This window comes from Microtus pennsylvanicus, chromosome 2, assembly GCF_037038515.1.
Source record: "Microtus pennsylvanicus isolate mMicPen1 chromosome 2, mMicPen1.hap1, whole genome shotgun sequence".
Lineage (NCBI taxonomy): Eukaryota > Metazoa > Chordata > Mammalia > Rodentia > Cricetidae > Microtus > Microtus pennsylvanicus.
Window position 1 is genome coordinate 113,933,050 of NC_134580.1, and position 20,319 is coordinate 113,953,368.

Consider the following 20,319-nt stretch of genomic DNA (forward strand, 5'->3'; position numbering starts at 1 on the left):
GTTCATGTCATCTCAGTTTGGGAGAACAGCTTTTACAGGTCTCAAGTTTTTATTACTCTGCTCAGATGGGAAACTAATCTGAATGGATTATTGACCTTGATCTAGACAAACAGTGCTGCCACGTCTTAGAGTTCAGACTTGCATATTTGCTGTAAAGGTCTTTCTGTCTGCTCTTTGCCTTAGCAACACTGAATCTGGGGGATTTTTCTGGCTAACTGTGAAGAGAAAGACTAGATAATCAGATACAGATATTTGGTTACTTGAAAATTTGCAAAAGTATGGTTTTGTTTGTAAACTTGTGTGTCTGGCTTTTGCCACCTTGTATCGTCAGTTCCCATGAGAAGAAACACTATGACTCTTTCCTGAATCTGTATTTGGGTTCAGATTAGCTGAGCAGAAATCCTTCATTTTCTTCTTACCAACTAGGAACATAAACACAGTATTTACCCTTTGTCTCATTTTTTTTCTTCCGTAAAATGGGAGTTGGACAAAAGTATCTGCTGTGGGATTGTGAGCATTGCCAGAGTTACTGCTTTGAAAATGCCCTGTGCACTGCATCCTCGTGCTAGCTGTTCGGATCCCAAAGTCAGAGTGCAAGCTCTGATGGGAGCCTGGCGTGGGACTCCCACCATCTTATCTCTCAGACACAACAGACAAACAGTGGAATTCCGGAGACCACTCAGGAGGCTAGACACAAACCCAGCCTTAAACGCAGGCCATCTGCCTTCTCTGATGTGATGCTGGCTATATTACTTTAAGCCTCAAGCAAGTACAGTACTGGGGAGATGCTTGAAATTAGTGAATCTTAGGACTTTATCTCCTATAATTTGGTTGCTGCCAATCTTGGCCTATTGTATTTAAGAATCTTCTTCTGGAATATTCACAAATGATTAGGTCATGTATAGAGTACTGATAAGGTGGGTAGTCTATACTCAAAGATGAAACTCAGCTGTTTTTCTTTTAGTAGCATTTTCATTTTTTTAAAAAAAAAAAAAAGAAAGAAAGCAGATTTCCAGAGAATAAAGACTATCAATAATTCTGGTTTTCAGTTCAGACTCACAGCCATTTAACCCTACTGTTATTAGGGGGAAAATATTTAGGTTTCTCAGAACTGTTACTTAGAAGTTTATACTTCCCTAATGATATAATATACAAATAACAAATCTCCTTGTCCAGATGAGTAGTCTGTTGCATCATGTTCTTCTGAGTAATGAGTGCTTGCTGACAGCATTGAGCACCACATTTCCCCCTAAGTACGTGTAATAATTTTCCCCGAATTTCACTAATTCTATCAGCAAATATGCATGTAGGTGGATAATAATGTCCATATCCTGTTTTTAAGACTCAAAAGGCTATATTAGTCAAGATCAGGACCTTTACTACCTTCAGGGTTGACAATATTTTCTTCATAAAAGGGTAATTTTATTCCCAGTTCTGGGTATGTGCACCCCTAACAGATTATACAAGCCACTGAGTGAGAGGATTAATATGAAATGTAAGTGTGATTGGGTCAGGTCAGAAATACGGGAGAATGTATCCATCACATCAGGTCAATTAGAAAGCAGAGAAGAATACCTGGGAGATGTACATGATTTGGTGGTACCAATCAGGCATGAGTGCAACCAAATGCCCTCAAAGACTGGGTCACAGGATGTGTTAATGGTCCACTTAGCACACAGGGAAGATGTCTGTGTGAATTTACCACAAAAGCTAGTAACAGCAAAGACTCCATTTTTAAATCAATATGTGCAGATCTTGAATGCTTTCTCTTGAAGCAAGTAAGTGTGTTCAAGTTGCTGCTCACACTTTCACTGTTAGAGCTGCCGGTTTAAATGTGATCTGTTGATGGGACGTGATGTAAATTTTTGTGTGCGGTTGAGACAGTAAGGATACACACAGAGCAGCATGCAACTGAGACCAAATTCCATAGCTCTGTGACTTCTTCCCTTAGTCTGTTGTTTGTCTAGTCCATGCAACACTTTAGAAGAAAAAAAAAGTAGCAACTCACTTTAAAAAATTCTTGAACATTCAGCTTAAAAAAACAACAGATAGGGGCTGGAGAGATGGCTCAGTGGTTAAGAGCATTGCCTGCTCTTCCAAAGGTCCTGAGTTCAATTCCCAGCAACCACATGGTGGCTCACAACCATCTGGAATGAGGTCTGGTGCCCTCTTCTGGCCTGCAGGCATACAAGCAAACAGAATAATGTATACCTAATAAATAAATAAATAAATATTTAAAAAAAAAAAAAGTAAAAAAAAAAAAAAAAACAACAGATATTTTTCTTTTCACTAGATTGTTTTATTTGTTTATGTAATATTTTATTATAATAGATGTAAACAGGTTGAGAAAATAATATAAGTGATTCATTGTAGGCCTTCAAGGTTGGGACAAAAGGATTTAGAACATCAGCATGTGGCCCCGCGATTGAGTTCAGTTTCTGGGTACCTATGGGCTTTGGCTGTCTTATGAAAATCCAGCTTTTCTTGCTCTAACCAAGGAGGGGTGCATGCAGAGAATTTCCAGCATTGCATTTGTTATGAGGGGACACTGGAATGCTTGAGGCTCGTCCCAACTCCTAGACTATTATCGTACATCCAATCTGACTGTTCTGAAGAATTCACTTCTCTAAACATTTAACCGAAGCCAACTTTATCTTAATCCAGACTCCGGAAAGGACCAATATTCACTCAAGAGAAATTTTCTGACTCTGAACAAATCTTTTATATTCTTTTCAAAGAGAGTCTCCAGTATTTTTTTTCCCTCATTTTATGTGGCTCTTTAATGATTCGGTAAAATCTGGATGATTCCGCTTTCTCAAAATTCGTATTTCAAATCCTTGTAAAGTATTTTCTTGTCATTTAGCTGTAAAAGAAAAATGTGATGTGTTTTTTCCAGAGATGAACTTCTTATAAAAAAAAAAACATTCTGGAAGCTCAGTTTGTGCATTCTTCATCTGCTCTCAATGCTGAATAAACAAACTAACCTTGACAACACTCTCACTTAACTGAGAAGGTTTGGGCACCATTCTCTTTCTCCTCCCTAGTAGGGCATCTTAAACGAGTTCCTAGCCAAACCTTTCACCTGCCATTTCTGTCCCTTCTACAGTCATCTCAGCTGCTCTGCCAGGACCACCACATCTTCCTTTCACCTCCCCAACCCATCTCTTACCTATTACACTAGCTTTACCTCCCCGGAGTATCCAGAGTACAGTTGCTCCTTACCACCGCTGTTCTGCACTGTGGTCCTGACCAAAGCTCCCTCTACCTCCTCTTTGCCACGCATCTTTGAGCTTACCCCTTGTAGTCCACCCTCAGAATAGCAACCGAAGATAAACCCTTTCAGCTGAGGGCTATCATGACCTGGGAACCTCTAAGGCCTCCAATTCTCTGTAAATCCGAAATCCAGCCACGGCTTCCCTGCCTGCCCTCCTGAAGATTTGCTGGTGGTTTTCTTTTCCCCCCCCATATTTATGGGAAGGTTTGTTTGTTTGTTTGTTTTTCCTGCTTCTCCACAAATCCCTGCTGGACCATTACCCGCTGCAGCTCTGTCCCCTCACAACACTTTAGCCCTTCTCCATTTATTATCCTGCTTTCCAGAACAGTACTTGATAAACGCTTGTTTTTTGAAAATAGTTATGCTGACGACGTCAATCAATTCTAACTCAGGTGGTTAAAATATACAGTAGTCTTGCCCTAATTTGGGGGAAATAGGTTCCAAGATCTCACCATGAATGTCTGAAATCACAAATGTTACCAAGCTCTAGCCACACCTCTTTTCCCCACCCCCATAAATGCATCTGATAAAGTTTAATATGTGAAGAAAGTAACTGCATAAAAATAACCATAGATGACTCTTAAAGACAGATGGTGAAAAAATTGCCAGCATCAGTACGTTGATGCTTGAGGACGCTATTAAGTCAAATAATCTGATAATGAGGTAACTATCAGTGCCTACCAAGAGGGCGGTGCATGCGATGTCCATCCACTGTTAAAAGGGGTGACTCAGATCCCTGGTGTATAGAATGGGCCAGTATGAGATTTGATTCTGCTACCAGAAGGTGTGCAAGTTATAATTTTAGGTAGTTTGCTTCAATTTTCATTTAATGTTTTCAGCAATGAGTCACCAGCATCATTGAAAGTAAAATGAGGGATGGGGGAGAGCAACTATATCACCTCAGAGTCTTATACTTTGATTTTATACAGATTAGCTTAGGGGGAGCTAGGAAAATGGTATTTGACAAGCAAACTGAGAAAATGTGATTTGATGGCAGTCCAAGGGGGAACAGAATGATCTACAATTCAAGGGTGTTATTTTTAGAGTCGTTTTTCAGGATGTAATGAGATTGCTGCCACTAAGAATCCATGACAAGACTGGAGGTTTTGACCCTGCCGTCTTGGCCTCTTCCCAACCTGGATCATTATATCCTGCTTTCCTAAATCCTTCCTGCCCTTCCAGTCAGGAAATGTAGTTCTCATTTCCTCTCCTGTAAAGCCCTCTCTCTGTTAAAAGAGAATGGTTAACACATTGCTACCACTTGTACCCCAAGCCCAGCATGTAGCCAGGTAATAGGCGTGTCTTATCTGTCCTGTACCTAGAAGCACTTGAGAAGAGAAGCATCCTCATGCTAAAAGCTTTGGCCCATTTTTCAATCAACTGTAATAAGGCTCTTTATTTCCCACCAAGCCATCTTCATCTCTTTGCCCATTATTTTATCATAAGCTGTGTAAATTATTTAATAGCAAGCTTACAACAACTTATTTAGTTAGAAAAACAACTCTGGTTTCCTCGTATTTTTTTCTTTCTTTCTTTCTCAGAACACAGCCCGCTCAGAAGGGTTTCAGTCTCCAGCAAAGAGGAGTTCAGATGTCTTTCATTAAGTTACAGCTGGCGCTGCACAGCCGCTCAAAACCCTAGTCTCTGTGCTGTGCACCAGACTCAAGCGCAGCCCTCATTTAACATTTCCACAAATAAATCTGCCATTTTATAGCAACTTGAATTTTCCTTTGATTACAAAAATAAGCTGTTATTGTGAGGTTCCAAATGCAGAGATTGGAATTGAGCTTAGACAATTTTCCATACCGCTCATTATACTTTTTTCAGGTTGTAAATATTTGGTGAACTTCGTAAATGATACTTTGTGACTAAGTCACCAAATAAACACATGACTAACTACTGTGGAAATCAAATTATGAAAAATAGTATGTGTTCTTTTTTAGATCACAAAATGATAGTCGGGTGTATAATTTATTATAAGCAATAAAATATCATTTTTAAGAAACTGAGTTGAATGTTAAAAGTACTTTGTTGAACTTGAATTATGTTGACTGGAAGACTTACTACAGAGGTTCCCGGAGAAGGGATTTAGTCTTTGTTTTCCTAGGAAGACGAAATCAGGTTCTCTACTTAACTTCCTTCTGTTGGCTCTGCTAACATCCTGCAGAGCCTCAAAGAGCTCAGTCTAGTTCCTGTTGGATGTTCAAGCCTTGAGGACCTCCAAGGAATCAGGCCTCCAGCCTTGGCCTCAGGCCCCTTCCATGCCTAATACTCAGAAACTTGCATGTGGAGTTGAGGAAAGTTCTAACAGGCTTCCTGGTGACCTGGCAGTAGATGATGTTCCAGACACATTGGATACAGGTAGATTTCAGTCCTGGATCAGCAAGTTTAAAATGCCCTGTCTTAGGTTTTCTATTGCTGTGAAAAGATACCATGACTATGGCAACTCTTCTAAAGAAAAACGTTTGGGGAGGGGCTTACATACTGTTCAGAGGTTCAGTCCATTATTGTGAGGAGCATGGAAGCATGCAGGCAGGCGTGATGCTGGAGAAGTAGCTAAGAGTCTTATATCTTGCAGACAACAGGAAATGGTCTGCAACACTGGGCCGTATCCTGAGCATAGGAGACCTCAAAGCCTGCCCCGACAATGACGCACTTCCTTCAACAAGGCCATACCCACTCCAACAAAGCTACACCTTCTAACAGTGCCACTCCCTAGGAGCTTATGGGGACTAATTGCATTCAAACTACCACATCCCCAGAGTGTAAAAATGTCTATAGCATGTGGAGCTGCCTACTCTGCCAATCTGCACATGAAGTCGCCTGGCAAGTAAAGAAAAGGCACCTGGGGGTTGACCAGCTTCTTCTGTGACCCCAGAGAGTCCTTGCTTGCTTTCAAAGCATCCCATGTTAAAATTATGTTTTTTAGAGGAATTTTTGTTAGTTTGGGTTTGATTTGTTTTTGCTGTGCTAGAGATCAAGCCCAGGGTCTTCTGTATTCTAAGCAAATGTTCTACCACTGAGCTACACCCCTAAACATTACAATTCTTAACTTGTGGTTTCAATTGTAGAGGGTAGGCTAGTGGTTTCCACGGCCCTCATAGTTCCCACAGAGCCCCCAAGACCTTACTAGACCCGGTCTCAGCCCCTCTGAACCAGAAACTCATGTTCTAGTGATGTAATTTGCCCTCCAGGTGATTGTGCTACACATTGAAATATGAAAACCATGGCTATGGGAATCAACTCCATCACTAGCCTTAATGTCCCACATTCCTGTGGAAATCTGAGGGAACCAATGTTCACCTGCTGGTGTGAGTTGTGCCTCCTACTTTGTTCTGCCACCCCCCTAATCTCCCCCCAAAAGGGTTTCTCTGTCCTGGAACTCACTCTGTAGACCAGGCTGGCCTTGAACTCACATAGATCTGCTTGCATCTGCTTCCTGAGTGCTGGGATTAAAGGTGTGTACCACCACTACCTGGTACCTGCTGTGATCTTAATTGGCTCACTTGTAAATCTGAACCTCCGCCCACCCCACAGTACTCACTAAGTCTTTTTACTGCCTTGCCTCACAGTGAGACTCAAGCGTAGTAGGCATAGAGGGTGTGTGTGTGTGTGTGTGTGCCAACATCTCTCTCTCTCTCTCTCTCTCTCTCTCTCTCTCTCTCTCTCTCTCTCTCTCTCTCTCTCTGTGTGTGTGTGTGTGTGTGTCAGAATGTTACTCCCCCCCACTGTGTGTGTGTGTGTGTGTGTGTGTGTGTGTGTGTGTGTGTGTGTGTGTGTGTTGTTTCAGGCTTCCAAAACTGACAGTTGGCATTTTCACACCCAAGTGAAAAGACTGGAGTGAATATTTTGTTTCTGAGTTTGGCTAGGACCGTAGCTAGTTCTGAGTGCCAAGCCACATTACTGACTGAAGAGTCTGAGGAGGTGGTGCTGAAAGGTCGAGACTTGTGCTCAAAGAAGAATACCACAGATGCTTTACCTTCTGAGGAGATGATTGTATGGTAAGACCATAGGGCAAGAACCCCACTGCTCAAAGTATGGTCAGAACTCAACAGGCCGCGTCACTTAGGAGCTAATCCCAGAGCTATTGAGGCAAAGCCTGCCCTTTGCCAAGGTACTCAGATACTTCCTGTGTACACCAAGGTATGAGAGGGCCTGTGGGAGAATGTGGAAAAAAATTGGTAGGTTTCTTCTTTATGTGAGCTACAGGGAGGAAGACCTGTGAGGCATTAGAATGTTAAGTTTATATTTGTCCCTGGTTGACACTAGAGAAAAGAGATTGCCCTGAATCAATAAAGGTGATCTAGATTCCCCTACTTGATAACATTGAACCTCAGCGACAGTAATTTCTACAAGAGAAGCAATCTTGTCCTTCCCTAACCAAATGACAGGCAAAGTGAGATAAAAATGTTTCCTAGATTAGTAGGTTTTTTTACAGTGCATACCCATAGAAACAGAATAAGGAAAACCAAGCAAAAGGCATATAGGAAAATATAGACAAATGTAAATGAAAATTGTTTAGTGCCAAACACTGGTAACGAACCAAACACCATCCACAGAAGGACCTTTCCAAATGGTGGGAGACCAGGCCCTCAGAGGGACATTTGGATGGGTCTGGAAAGCTGGCTGTCAGAATGAAGGAAAGAAGGTATTACCCAGATGGAGTCTCTGCATAAACGCTCCAAGAGTGGAGTCACAGTGAGCTGTGTCTCAGATGGCAGTCCGAAGGCCCCCATTCAGAGCCTAAATTGTGTTATCTCCAAGCTGCAGTTATCAACTACCGGGAGTGAGTCTCATGCACCAACTCTCATTTCAATATCAGCATGGAGTTGTTACTTTGGGCTGCCAATCATTCTGTGGTACTAATGGGCTAATCACCTGGCTTAGGTACATCTTCTGTTATTAGAAAGCAGATTGGAGTTAGTGCTGCATTCTGCATAGGAAGTGCAGAAGCATGCAAACAATCAAACAAAACCAGAAATCTCTTAAAATGAATTTTCCAGCTTCTGTGTCATCTCTTACAATGGCAATGAAGTCTGCTTATATAAAACTGTTTCAAAAGGAACAAGAGCTGTTTACTGCACCGTAGTGTTGTACAACCACACCGCCATCTAGTTCTAAAGTATTTTCTTCATCCGGAGAGGAAGCCCACCCTGCCTCCACAACCCCTGCCTGTAGTTTTAGTATGGCCTTTTATCAGTTGGCTTCCTGCTGTTGATGAGCATAAAGTATCCCATTTTATCATTAGATGTTTCAGCACATTCATTTGCTAGTCTTTAAAACATGGTCCTGGACTTAAATGTCACCAAATCCCTGTGACCTTTGAGGGAGACTTTCTTGGTGTTTTAGCTTTTTTTCTTTGCATAGTGTCCAGCCTCTGGAGCACTTCCCTTTGAAATGCCGTGGTCTTCATGAGAGATGTACTTTTCATTGCTGTTACCCCCCACCATTGTATTCTGGAATTTCCTAATGGAGGAGTGGAATCTAGGGCCTTTCCAAGGGCAGTGCATGTTGCCCCAAGTTATCAGACGCCTCCAGTAGGAGGCTCAGGGTGAGCTAGACTCACAGCCACACAAGCTACTGTGAAGTTTGCATTTTTCTTATTGATTTGTGGAAGGAAAAATATCACTAGCTTTAAAGTGCTTCTTCATTTTCCATAGAGCTCCAGTTTTTACTGCTCACAAAAACTTCCATTTTGTGTGTGTGTGTGTGTGTGTACATAAATGCATTTGTATATTAGGTAACTCACAAGTATAGAAATGCAGGTAAGCCACCTTACTTAAGATACAGGTCAATTGCCCCTGAGCTTTACTATCTGTAGCAAGTAATTTAATCCTACTTCGGGGTTTGAGAGCACAGCCCTTACAGCCAGTGATTGAAGAGCTGAACTTATTTATTTTTAAATCTGTTGTTAAACAGAGCATGAAAACTGTGCAGTGAAGAACACATATGGCCCTCAAAGCTGGAAAACATGATACGTTCCAGAAATTGTACTGACCCCTAATACTAATATAAAGTGAACATCCTAAATTCCTGAATTCTAGATCTGACATGCTCTACAGTGTAGTACAAGCATGAATGAGAAGTGGAGCTGAATGCTCAGGCTTCTTATTAACTCTTATAACTTATATTAAACCATTATTCTTATCTATGTTAGCCACATGGCTTTTTTGGCGGGGCAGGTAACATCTTCCTTTTCCTGTGTCTGGGCAGGACTGCAGAGGGAGCTTCCCTCTTAGAATTCTCCTGTTCTCATTGCCCCACCTCTACTTCCTGTCTGGTTGTCCCACCTATACTTCCTGCCTGGCTACTGGCCAATCAGCGTTTATTTAAAACATAATTGACAGAATATAGACAATTGTCCCGCACCAATAGAATCATTTTAGAAGGGGAAACCTCAATGGAGAAAGTCCCCAACAAAATTGTCCTGGCAGCCCATGGTTCATTTTCTTTATTGATGATTGCTATAGGAATGTCCTGCCCACTGAGTGATGCCATGCCTGAGCAAGCTAAGGGTGCACACAGTAAGAAAGGTTTCTTACCTTCCCCCATGACTTCTGTATCTGTTCCTGCCTCCAGGTTCCTGTCCCACTTGAGTTCCTGCCCTTCCTTTCCTTTGTATGACAGACTGTTACTTGGAAATATAAGATGGGATAAACCCTTTCTTCCTTGAGTTGCTTATGATCATGGTGTTTTATAACAATAATGAAAACCTAACTAAGCCAGGGTATTAACTTAGTATAAACTATAAATATAATGTAATATTATGTTGTATTTATAACATAATGTAATTTATATTATTATAATATATGATAATGTTATAATTTTATGTTATAAACATATTGTATATGCAAATATTCCATAATCTGAAGAAATCCCAAACACTTCTAGTCTTAAGCATTTTAGATATGTCAGGCACTCTTCAAAGTGTTGTGCATACTATCTAATATCACAACAATGAAACTGAATGAGTGTTAACAATGGTCATCCTGACATAGAAGAGATGTGGCCTTAAGTGTTGAACTTGCCCAGGTTGCATCAATTCTGATGTTATGCACCCTTGGTGCCAGGCTCTGTTCTTGGTCTCGAGTTCTAACACTGCTGTGCTGCTCTCAGAGCTATAAAATTTTCTCGCCAGTATAAAGACAGAAGTGAGACCAGTATGCTTTTACTGCAGTGCTTAAGTGAATAACTTTAATGAGGTTGGTATTCTGTGGGAGGTATGCACTTAGAGACATCTACCATCGTAACACTGTTTATCTGTCGCCTGGTCAAGCAAGAGAGCACATTGGGAGGCATTTTTACCCTCATGGGGAGCTCAGTGACGAGGGTAATGAGCTTTTAGATATTTCCCACTTCCCTCCCTCCCTCCTTTCCTCCTTTCTTTTCCTTCCTTCCTTTCTTCCTTCCTTCCTTTTTTCTTTATATGTTGAAGGAGTACCTATTTAAATCTCTCAGAAATGCTGCTCTGCAGACAGAATAATGATGTTATGAAGGTATCACGTAGCCAGATATTTTTCCAGCAGTACCAAAACAATGATGCAGTCCTGGCACTCATTTATTAATTTATGCCGTAATCATTTCATTTATTGTCAAAGTGCCCTCTGGTTCCCACTACTGGATGAGTGTGTGGTGGGGACCTCTCCTTAAAAGATAGAACCTTAGATAACAAAATCCAAGGACAGAGGCTCTTTTTTTTTAATCGCTTCTAATACCTCTTATGCTGAAAGTCATGTTTTATAGACTTACCTATAAATCTGACTTGTTTGGACTAAACAGTTTAATGCTGGCTATATGGACAGAACCAGTCAGAGAACCTCTGACCGATGTTCTGTAACATAGAAAGAAACTGGACAGGTAACATAATCTGCAGGTCAAAAGAACATTTACTTTGGTCTAAAATAATTTTCCAAACAGTGTCAGTTGGTGCATTATCTGGAGGAATGTGACCTTGGGCAGTAAAGGTGAGGTTTCTATGGGGATGCATCTTCATGTATGGACTTGAACACACCAGCTGCCTCCTCATTCTTTGCCATCAGGATGCTGCAGTATCAACAGTTGAGACAAATATATCCCTAAGGAAACTAATGGTTTCTGACATATGAAGATTGATGCTCTTAGTTTTCTCAAAAATATAAAGTTCCTCAAATATTTTAGAGCACCCTATATGAATGTCAGACGAGTGCTGTATGAAATAAATGGAATTACCTCGTTTTCTTTCAAATGCTCTTGGGGCTTTGTAGGGATATAGGTGTACCTCAGACTTTGAAGCATTAACACATGCCATTTATCTGAAGTCAGGAGATAAAAGCAAGCATAAAGCCTCTACATATATTGACTATGCCTAGGTTTTCTTTCTCCTATTTTATATGTAACAACAGTCTGTGGAGTAAGCGGGGTAAGATTCTGTAGAAACAAAAGGATATGTTACAAGATATCTTTGAAATCAATCTTAGGCAATGAAAAAAAAACCTGAGTAATGCCAGTGGACAGATGGCATCTGAAGTGACACTTGCCTGAGTTATTACCCAGAACAGCACTGTGGTGTTTGCCCTCCCCTCTCTAGTGACTATTTAAAGGTCCTCTTTGACCTAACTCTCCAGTGTTGTCAAGATAACCAGCCAGACTGACTGGCTGTTTTGACTGTCTGAGTGACTGCACTAATCCTGACCAGGAGTATCTAAATACCACCCAAGCCTCGCCAGCTCTGTCTGACAAACATGCCACCCATATGCATAGCCTGCTTACTACCCAGCCACTCATCCTCCAATCCAGAAAGTGGTGTAGGAATCTGGTTTTTCTTTAGCTTTCTCCAGCTTCTCTCCGGAAAGGATGAAGACTGTCTATGGCTCGGAGACTTCCAGACAGTGTCAAGGAAAAGGCTCTGGTCCCTCTCTTCAGCTCTCGTACCTCTCCATCCAAATTCAGACACATGGTGAAAATTTCAGTCATTTCCGGAGAGCTTCTGGGATTATGATTTGGTTGTCTTTCTCCACCGAGTTGCAGATAGACCTCTCTTACCTTCCTGGTCCCTTGCCTCGGGGGTGGTTTGCTAGTTGTTATCGCAACTCAGGAATCTCACTGTGCATCTCGGGCTGTTCAGCTGGCCGTGCCCTAGCTCCATCATCATAGCCCAACTCTGTCATTTTCCTCTCTTTTTTCATGTCCATCATTGGAGGTGACTTTCAGGTTTCCTTGCCTAGTTTGTTCTTGCCGCTGACACTGTCGTCGTCTGTGTATTTGCATGCAGGAATCCCAGCACCTTGGGAGTTATGCCAAGTGCCTGAATTTCTCTGTGGTAGAGCCAGGAGAAAGTAGACATGTTTTTTTTTTAACTTTATTATTATTATTGTTGTTGTTGTTAAAGTCTTATAGTTTCATACATGAATATAAGGTGTTTAGGTGGTAACACAATTTAGTGCTTGGTCTGTGGCATATAAACTTTTGTAGTCAGCTCCTATTTACTCAACCTCTACCCTCTGCAGTTTCTTAGTTCTTGGACCTCAGTCCTGTGCTGAAGTCTGTGGTGATATGAGAATCTGAACTGTTGGTCACTGGCCCCTGGAATCTCTTGCTGACTGGAGTCAGTGGTCCAAGTCATAGTCTGATCATTACCATCATCCTGGGGCGTGTACCGTTCTCTGGTTTCTGTGGTGTAGTCTGGTAAGCACTGTCCCAAGAAACCCACTCTTCATACTAGCTACTGTTTTAATTTTATGCACAAACTTCCCAGTTTTGTTCATCAACAGGCTCTTTTTAGGCCGACCCATGCTGCCCATAGGATCCTCGAAACTAGCAGCTCAGGGTTTCCATGACTGTGTTGCATCTCCTTAACCAAGCTGCCTGTGGCAGTTTGCCCTGCTATGGTAATAGCTGAAACTCTCCATAAATGACTTCAGCAATGCAGTGGGAAAAATGGGTGCTTGAAAGGTTTTATCAAAAACCAGGGAATGAAGATTTCAAATATAGAAATGTTCTGAATGGCAATACTCTGTCTGAGGGTGGTTATTTCTCATTTGAACAACTTGATTCAAAAGCCTAATGGTCATTATACATAAATTATGTATAAGGAAAGTGAGTTATAATTAATATAAAACAGTCTCTCAGTTCCTGATGGATAAGGCGGCAGTCTCCTAATTCCGGCTCATTCTCCAGCAATCACCTCCCAATCAGTTGTCTTTTTCTCTCATATGCATATTATAGTGAGTCTTATGTTAAAGTTGTCTATAGGGTTAAAGTGCAGAATAATGGGGACCCACAGGGAATTTCTGATAAGGACCTAGGAAGTACTTAAATCACCACCTCTAGAAACCTGCTCCAAAATTTCTTAAGTATTCACTAGCCTTCCCAACCATGACTGTGACCAAAATACACAGAGAAACAACCCCAAAGGAGGGTTACTTGCCTCAAGGTGTTAGAAGGTTCAGTACAGGGTTGTATGACATCTGTGATGGTTAGTATCATAGAATCTAGAATCTGAGAGCTAAGTTTCTGGGCCTGCCTGTAGGGGATTGTCTTGATTATATTAATTAACGGGGGGGGGGCATCTTAATTGTGGTTGGGTCAGGCAGAGAGGATCCTGGACTGAATACATTGAAGAAAAGGAGCTCAACATTAGCAAGCATTCATTACCCTCTGCTTCCTGACTGGATGGACGCACCCAGCTGCACCAGCGAGGTCCTTGTTCCTTGTCTTCCCAGCCCTGGTAGACTGCAGGTGAATTTTAAGCCAGAATAAAGGTTTCTCCCTTAAGTTGCTTTTGTTGCAGCATACTTACAACATAGGCTTCCTTAAAGCTGTAAGTCCCACTGTGTTCATGCTTTGAACTTTTAGTCCCTAAGACAATGACATTATGGGATGTGGCCTTTAGGAGGAGATGGGATTGTGAGAGTGGGAAGTTTGAAGAGAAATAAAAGGAGCCCTAGGAGACACATGTCATTTTCCCACAATGTGCAGACACAGCTAGAAGGCACTCTCTGTGAACCAGAACACGGGCACTCACTAAACACCGCATTTGCTGGTTCTTTGATCTCAGTCTTCCCAGCCTCCAGAAATATGAGAAATAAATGTATTTTGTCTATAGGCCACCTCATTATAACATTTTCTTATGGCTTAAACAGATTCCCACAGAAACAGCCTAGCTAGACCCTCCCAGATGGGGCAGTGGGAGACTTAAGTTGGGATGAAGTACTTTTTAAATGAATATGCCTAGGCTCACCTGGCAAATGTAGATGCTGGCACCTCATCTGCGATGACACCCAAGACTACATTTCTAACAAGTTCCCTGGAAATCTTGCTGCCCTTGGCTGAGAATCACAATTGAGTGGAGTGTTTGTGTTATGGTCCATGTGTGTCTATGTGTGTGTGTCTGTCCATCCATTTGTCTATGTGTGTGTCTGTGTGTTTCCATTTGTCTGTATGTATATGCTTAGAACTTGTTTCTTCAGTTGGACATTACTGTAGACATAAGTTTCTGTCCCATCTGGTCCTGTAGCCATCCAGTCCCAAATAAACAGAGCCTTATGTTAATTATAAACTGTTTGGCCTATTGCTTGGGCTTATTACTAACTGGCTCTTGCAATTTAAATTAACCTATAATTCTTTTCTATGTTTAGCTGTGTGATTTGCTACCTTTCTCAAGAGGCATTCTCATCTTGCTCCCTCTGTTTCTGACTGACTACTATGTCTCTGCCTTTCCTCTTCTTAGAAGCCACCTAGTCTGGTCCCCTGCCTATATTTCCTGCCTGGCTACGGACCAATCAGTGTTTTATTAAGCCAATATGAGTGATAAATCTTTATAATGTACAAGAACATTATTTCACAGCAGTTTCACAGAAGAATCAACTGCAAAACTTAATTAAAAACAGATTTCTCTGATCTGAGGCTATGGGTCAGTGTTAAAGCACTCACCTCCCGTTTATGACACCCTAGTTTACATGCCCCATCCCCAAAAATTAAAAATTAGAAACAGATTTCTGTTCCCTATTCTATGATCCCCCCCATTCGTACATACTGAGTCAGGAGGTTAGACATGACTGCTTACATTTTAATAACTTATAAGTTATCCTGATTCTGGTGCAGAAAGTGAGGGAATGGAAGCATGGGGAAGGAGGGAGGGAGGGAGGGAGGGAGGGAAGGAAGGAAGGAAGGAAGGAAGGAAGGAAGGAAGGAAGGAAGGAAGGAAGGAAGGGAGGGAGAGAAGCTCTCACAGTATATCCCAGGCTGGCGCCTAGGTTTGCCAGTGTGTACCTCCACTCCTAGCTACTGGGGTACTTAAACTAGCAGGTCTATGGCAACTGTTGGGCATATTTCCTTGGGATGATTCCCAGTACATGTAGAGCAGGATCTGAAGAATGCAGTGAAATTGTGTTGGTGGTCTCCTGGGATGAATAAGAAGATTTGGGATGATGTTGGTGATCTCCTTGGATGAATAAGAAGATTTGGGGTGATTTGGGCTCTAGAAAAAGCTGGACTGGAACCTAGGACACGGAATAGGGAGGAGGAAGCTAAACTACAATGCTGGCTTCCTGAGCTTTTTAGACCAATCTGACCTTGAACTTGAACTTTCAGAGAACCCCTTGCCTGTGCCTTATTTTTTTTTTAAAGGAAAAACATTTCTGCTCAGTTTAAATTCGTGTGGTTTTAGTCTAGTTTTGTTGTAACTGCGTGTTTCTGCATTCTCTTAATGGGGATGGGCTCTTTTTGTTTGGGACAGAGTTCCCTAGTGTTGTTCAGCAAGAAGATATATAAGGAGGAAGGCCCAGACATTTCCCAGGACTGTCTGCGTGGAGAAAATAAGGTCAAGGAGTGCTAGAAGATAGCCCCAGTGTCCCCAGGAACTACTCCCTCTCTCCTCCATGCCCAGAAAAATCCTTCAGATGTCTCCTCAAGGATTCTATTTTTCCTGAGAAGAGATACAAGTCTTAATTTAGAAAGGATTAAAGAGTGAGAGAATAAAGGGGTTATTGGTGGTAGAATGTGTATTTGGTGTGCTCAAGGTGTTGGCTTCAATAGCACAAATAAAATAAATAAAACTAAATTTTAAAAGGTGAGAGAGTTTACTGAAGCTACAGTCCGCCAGGACAGCAGAGAAACCACACCCCTCTTTCCATGGTCAGGTGCTGCTTCGTGCCATGGCCAAGTTCTGTTGCACCCAGATTGCTTGTGTCTACTCAGGACAAGAGTACGAGAAAGTGACCAATGTGGCAAGGCCCCAACAGGACTGGCTGTTACCCAAGGGCTCCAAGATGCACCTCTAAAGGTGTAATGCTGATAAATTATTCAAGCTTATTTTAAGCAATTCAAACAAGTATATCTTAAATCACCATTTTAAAACTGTTAATCTGGCAATAATCAAAGCATCAACATGCTTGTAACTCACACCTAGCAAAACTTTCACGAAAATTCTGGGACTCTACTGACACCTGCTGGCATCTCTCTATTTAATGTCTGAAAAGAACGTTTGCCTAGCATTAATGCTTTTCCTATGGTCACTAGGACTCAGTATACTGTGTGTTTGACTTGAGTAGTGGCAGGGAGCTGGGGGAGGCATGGAAGAGCTCTCCTTCATTAGACAGGGAGAGGTGTACCAAGCCACTGAGTGAAAATACCCCAACAGGAAGGCCTGCCACAGCTCTGTAACTGCCCCTGCTCTGCCCAGGCTCTGCCCCTGCTTTGTGACTCTGGGCAAGGCCCTCGGTCTTGCTTTCATCTTTGCAAAGTGAATACAGCACAGCCTCCATGCCCAGTGCTGAGCAAACCCTGAGGGTGTTGGTGGCGTTTGCTACTGCATGGGTCTTGTGGTGACCCCAAAGGTCATTACCTTTCCATTCTAATAAACAAGAGTCTTCACCAATGCTGTTTTCAAAAAAAATGGATGAAGGCAGCTTAAGCCTCCTGAGTGTCCCCCACCCCCACCCAGTGTCTGGAGGTTATTTCTAGAAACAACTAAATTAGCACGATCAAAAACAGCAGTGTTGTTTTCTCTGCCCCGGCCACTTGCCCTAGGAAACTGGGGACTTTGTTCTGTGTTTTGGAACATAACTCAAACCTTCAGGTTGAGAAAATGCCCTCAGTTAATGCCATCCAAATTATTTGTGCTTTTTCTGTCCGCTCCTGGGAAACTGTGTGGGCCCGTGGTTTGTTAGGCCAATAACAGGATATTCGAGAATCTCCCGGGAACCAAGTCCATATTTAGCCCGACGGAGGACCAGAGGTCTGATGATGAGAAACGAAGCAATTCTTTAAAGCTCCTATTTCATTTCTTTTTCTCTCTCCATACCCAGACCTTACCTGTTTGTTGAAGCTTTTGATGCTCTTTGCAGTTCTCGGAAGAAAAAAAAAAAAGGCCTTTGTCAGCTGCAGAAGGAAAGATGCCTCTCAGAGGTCCTCTATCGCCCACCAGAAAGCTGTTAGCAATGACTGGAACATTCAGAGGCAGCAAGAGCCATTAGCTTCACAGCCAACAGGATGACACCTATAAAAGAAATAGGCGCCAGTGAGGATGTGGGAGTTAGCACCCTCGTGCACTGTTGGTAGAAATGGAGAATGACATAGCTGTCACAGAAAGCAGCGTGGCATCTCCCTTTAAAGTTAAAAGAATTCTCTTGTGATCCTATGGGCACTTATGCAAAATAATTTATATCATTTTTTACAGTATCCAAAATGAAGAAGGAGCTCAGGTGTCCATCGAAGGAAGAAGGGGTGGATGACCCATGACATTCACATGTTAAATGAGAGCATTATGCCTAGAGAAGTAAGCCAGTCAGAACATGGCAAATCATACGTGATTATTCTTGTTTGAGACGCCTAGCATAGTCTGTGTTTTTGCATAGACACAAAAATCAGAATGGTGGCTCGTGGGGGTCAAGGGGAAGGCACAGATGGTGGGGATGGGTGCAGGACTTGCTGAATTATCTAATGCCCCTGAGAGAGAAACATTTAGGTTCTGCATGTTTTACCAAAATTAAAATGAGAAGACAGCAAATACCAAAACCCAAACCCCACACTCATATAACTCAGTCAGCAGCTCAGGCCTTGTACAGATGAAATCTCCCATCCTCGTGGTCTGAAGCCTGGTGCTCTTGGGAAGTGCTGTGCAGCCGGAACTTCTGTGGTGACAACTGTGTTTCTCCCGGGCACTCTCAGCACGGTGCCTAGAAGCCTTGTCATGGCTTTGGAACACTTGCATGCTAGCTGTGACAGCCGGTTAGATCTGTTCAACTTGAGTTTAAGGCATCATGCGATCAATGACAGCAGAGTTCACATTTATGTTACCACCCATCCAGAATACTGTTCTTCCGTTGGCTCTAGATGTAAACCCAGGGATGGAAGGGATGGCCTGGAGAGGAGCCTTAACTCTGTTCATTCCTAAGCATTAGTTTGTTACAAAGCATGCTGCCAAGGTGTCACTCTTTGGGGGCATTCATTAGTGTCAGATGTTGGACCCACGAGCAGTGCTGGCTTTAGTTCATGGGCTAGCCTTCTCTAGTAAAATGCCCTTTTACAGACCCAAAGTTCTTCCCTGACACCCTCCATCTGTCTTCACTTTTCCTTGTAAACCCATGGAGCGATGGTATGAGCTACATTGAGGCCCAAGTCCTTATACAGAAATTGTGTGAGCACATCCCTGCCTGCTCTGGCTACCCTCATAGCAGGCAAGAAATCATTTTACCTTTTAAGGCTTTGCTGGAAAATGCAGACAGGTAAGCTATGTAAGCAGCGCAGACGGAGCGAATCAGACGGAGCTGCAATGAAGGGCCTCCTCACATTGCCCTCTAAGATGGAGGAGGTAAATGTATCAGCATGTACTGTACAGATTGCTTAGAAAGAGCTGAGTAGCTAAAATAATAAGGCTTATATTTAAACAGACTGCAAGTAGAAAGCTTAGCAAGTCAAGCAGTGGGTGGCATCTCTTTGAGGCAATCCAGTCTTTCTTTCATGCCTTGTAGATGCCACAGGAAGAATGAAAGCTGTATATTAAAGAATAAAATACAAGCATGTAAAATATAGATGCTGTGTGGTAGAAAGGGAGGAAAGGAGAGTGTGTGGTTTGATTGCACAGAGGAGGCGGGCTGTCTAGTGAAAACACTGTACCTGCTGCAGAAGATTGCTCACTGGGATTTTTTTTTCCTTCTATTTTTCAGCAATGGGTAGAAGGCCTGAGATCAATCATTCACAACTTCAGGGCGAACAACGTCAGTCCAATGACATGCCTCAAGAAACAGTGAGTTTTGTTTGCAATCCCTCTTGTTCTTAGGAACTGTCTACCAAGTGTTCTGATCACGAGGTAAAGACTGCCTTGCCTACAATCGGGCCAATCCCATCTTGCCTTTCCTTCTGAACCCCTGAATTTGGAAGGTGACGCACACACCTGTATTTATACCACTTAGCCAGGCACATGTAATGACTCCCCTTCACAAAACATGCATCAAAACAACAACAACAAAAAAAAAAGGTTGATGCAGAAAAGCCACTGGCCACTCAGTCCTCTAAGGGTTACAAGCATTGGGTTTATGCCTCCTAAACTCCGTCTTTCTACTAGGCGCCTCTGCATGCCCAGCTGGGTGCTAGGGTATCTCAGGTCTCCGCTGAGTCAAGGCGACAATTTGAGGATATAGCCAGGAGAAACATTTGAAAAAGCATCTGCTGCTGAGGTATAGCAGGAAGTCCTTCCCCCAGCAATACCACTTCCTGTTTAATATGCAATCACGGATCTCAGGGTTCTTTGAAATGTCTTTCTAAAATTTCAGTAAGTGATTCAGTCAAGGCCTGAAGATCTTACTGTAGCTCACTGTTCCTGGACTCCCAAGTGGTCTCCTACACTGATAGAGCTGTATCCCTGCTCAGGGTCAAGTGACAGTTTCTCAGATAGAAATCCCAGATAACCAGGGGTCCGTAATTGTGTGTGACTGCCTGCTTTTGTAGAGGCCGTGGGTGGCAGGTAGCGGTGAGGTACCACAGCAAGCATATGTAGACCTTGTGGAGACAGTCTTCCCCTTCTGAAAAACAAGGCCCCAGCACCAAGAGAGCGACCCACTGATTCG

The 20,319-nt window shown here is 42.5% G+C and overlaps 1 protein-coding gene across 10 annotated transcripts in view; it reads left to right on the forward strand.

The window, feature by feature from the left end:
• Nucleotides 1-20,319, forward strand: part of Plcb4 (phospholipase C beta 4) — a 358,529-nt gene that overhangs the window by 256,155 nt on the left and 82,055 nt on the right. For all 10 annotated transcript variants that reach the window (XM_075962284.1, XM_075962287.1, XM_075962283.1 and 7 more), the window contains one exon: nucleotides 19,420-19,499. In XM_075962284.1, coding sequence (XP_075818399.1) covers nucleotides 19,420-19,499 — 80 coding nt within the window. The remainder of the gene's footprint in view (nucleotides 1-19,419; nucleotides 19,500-20,319) is intronic.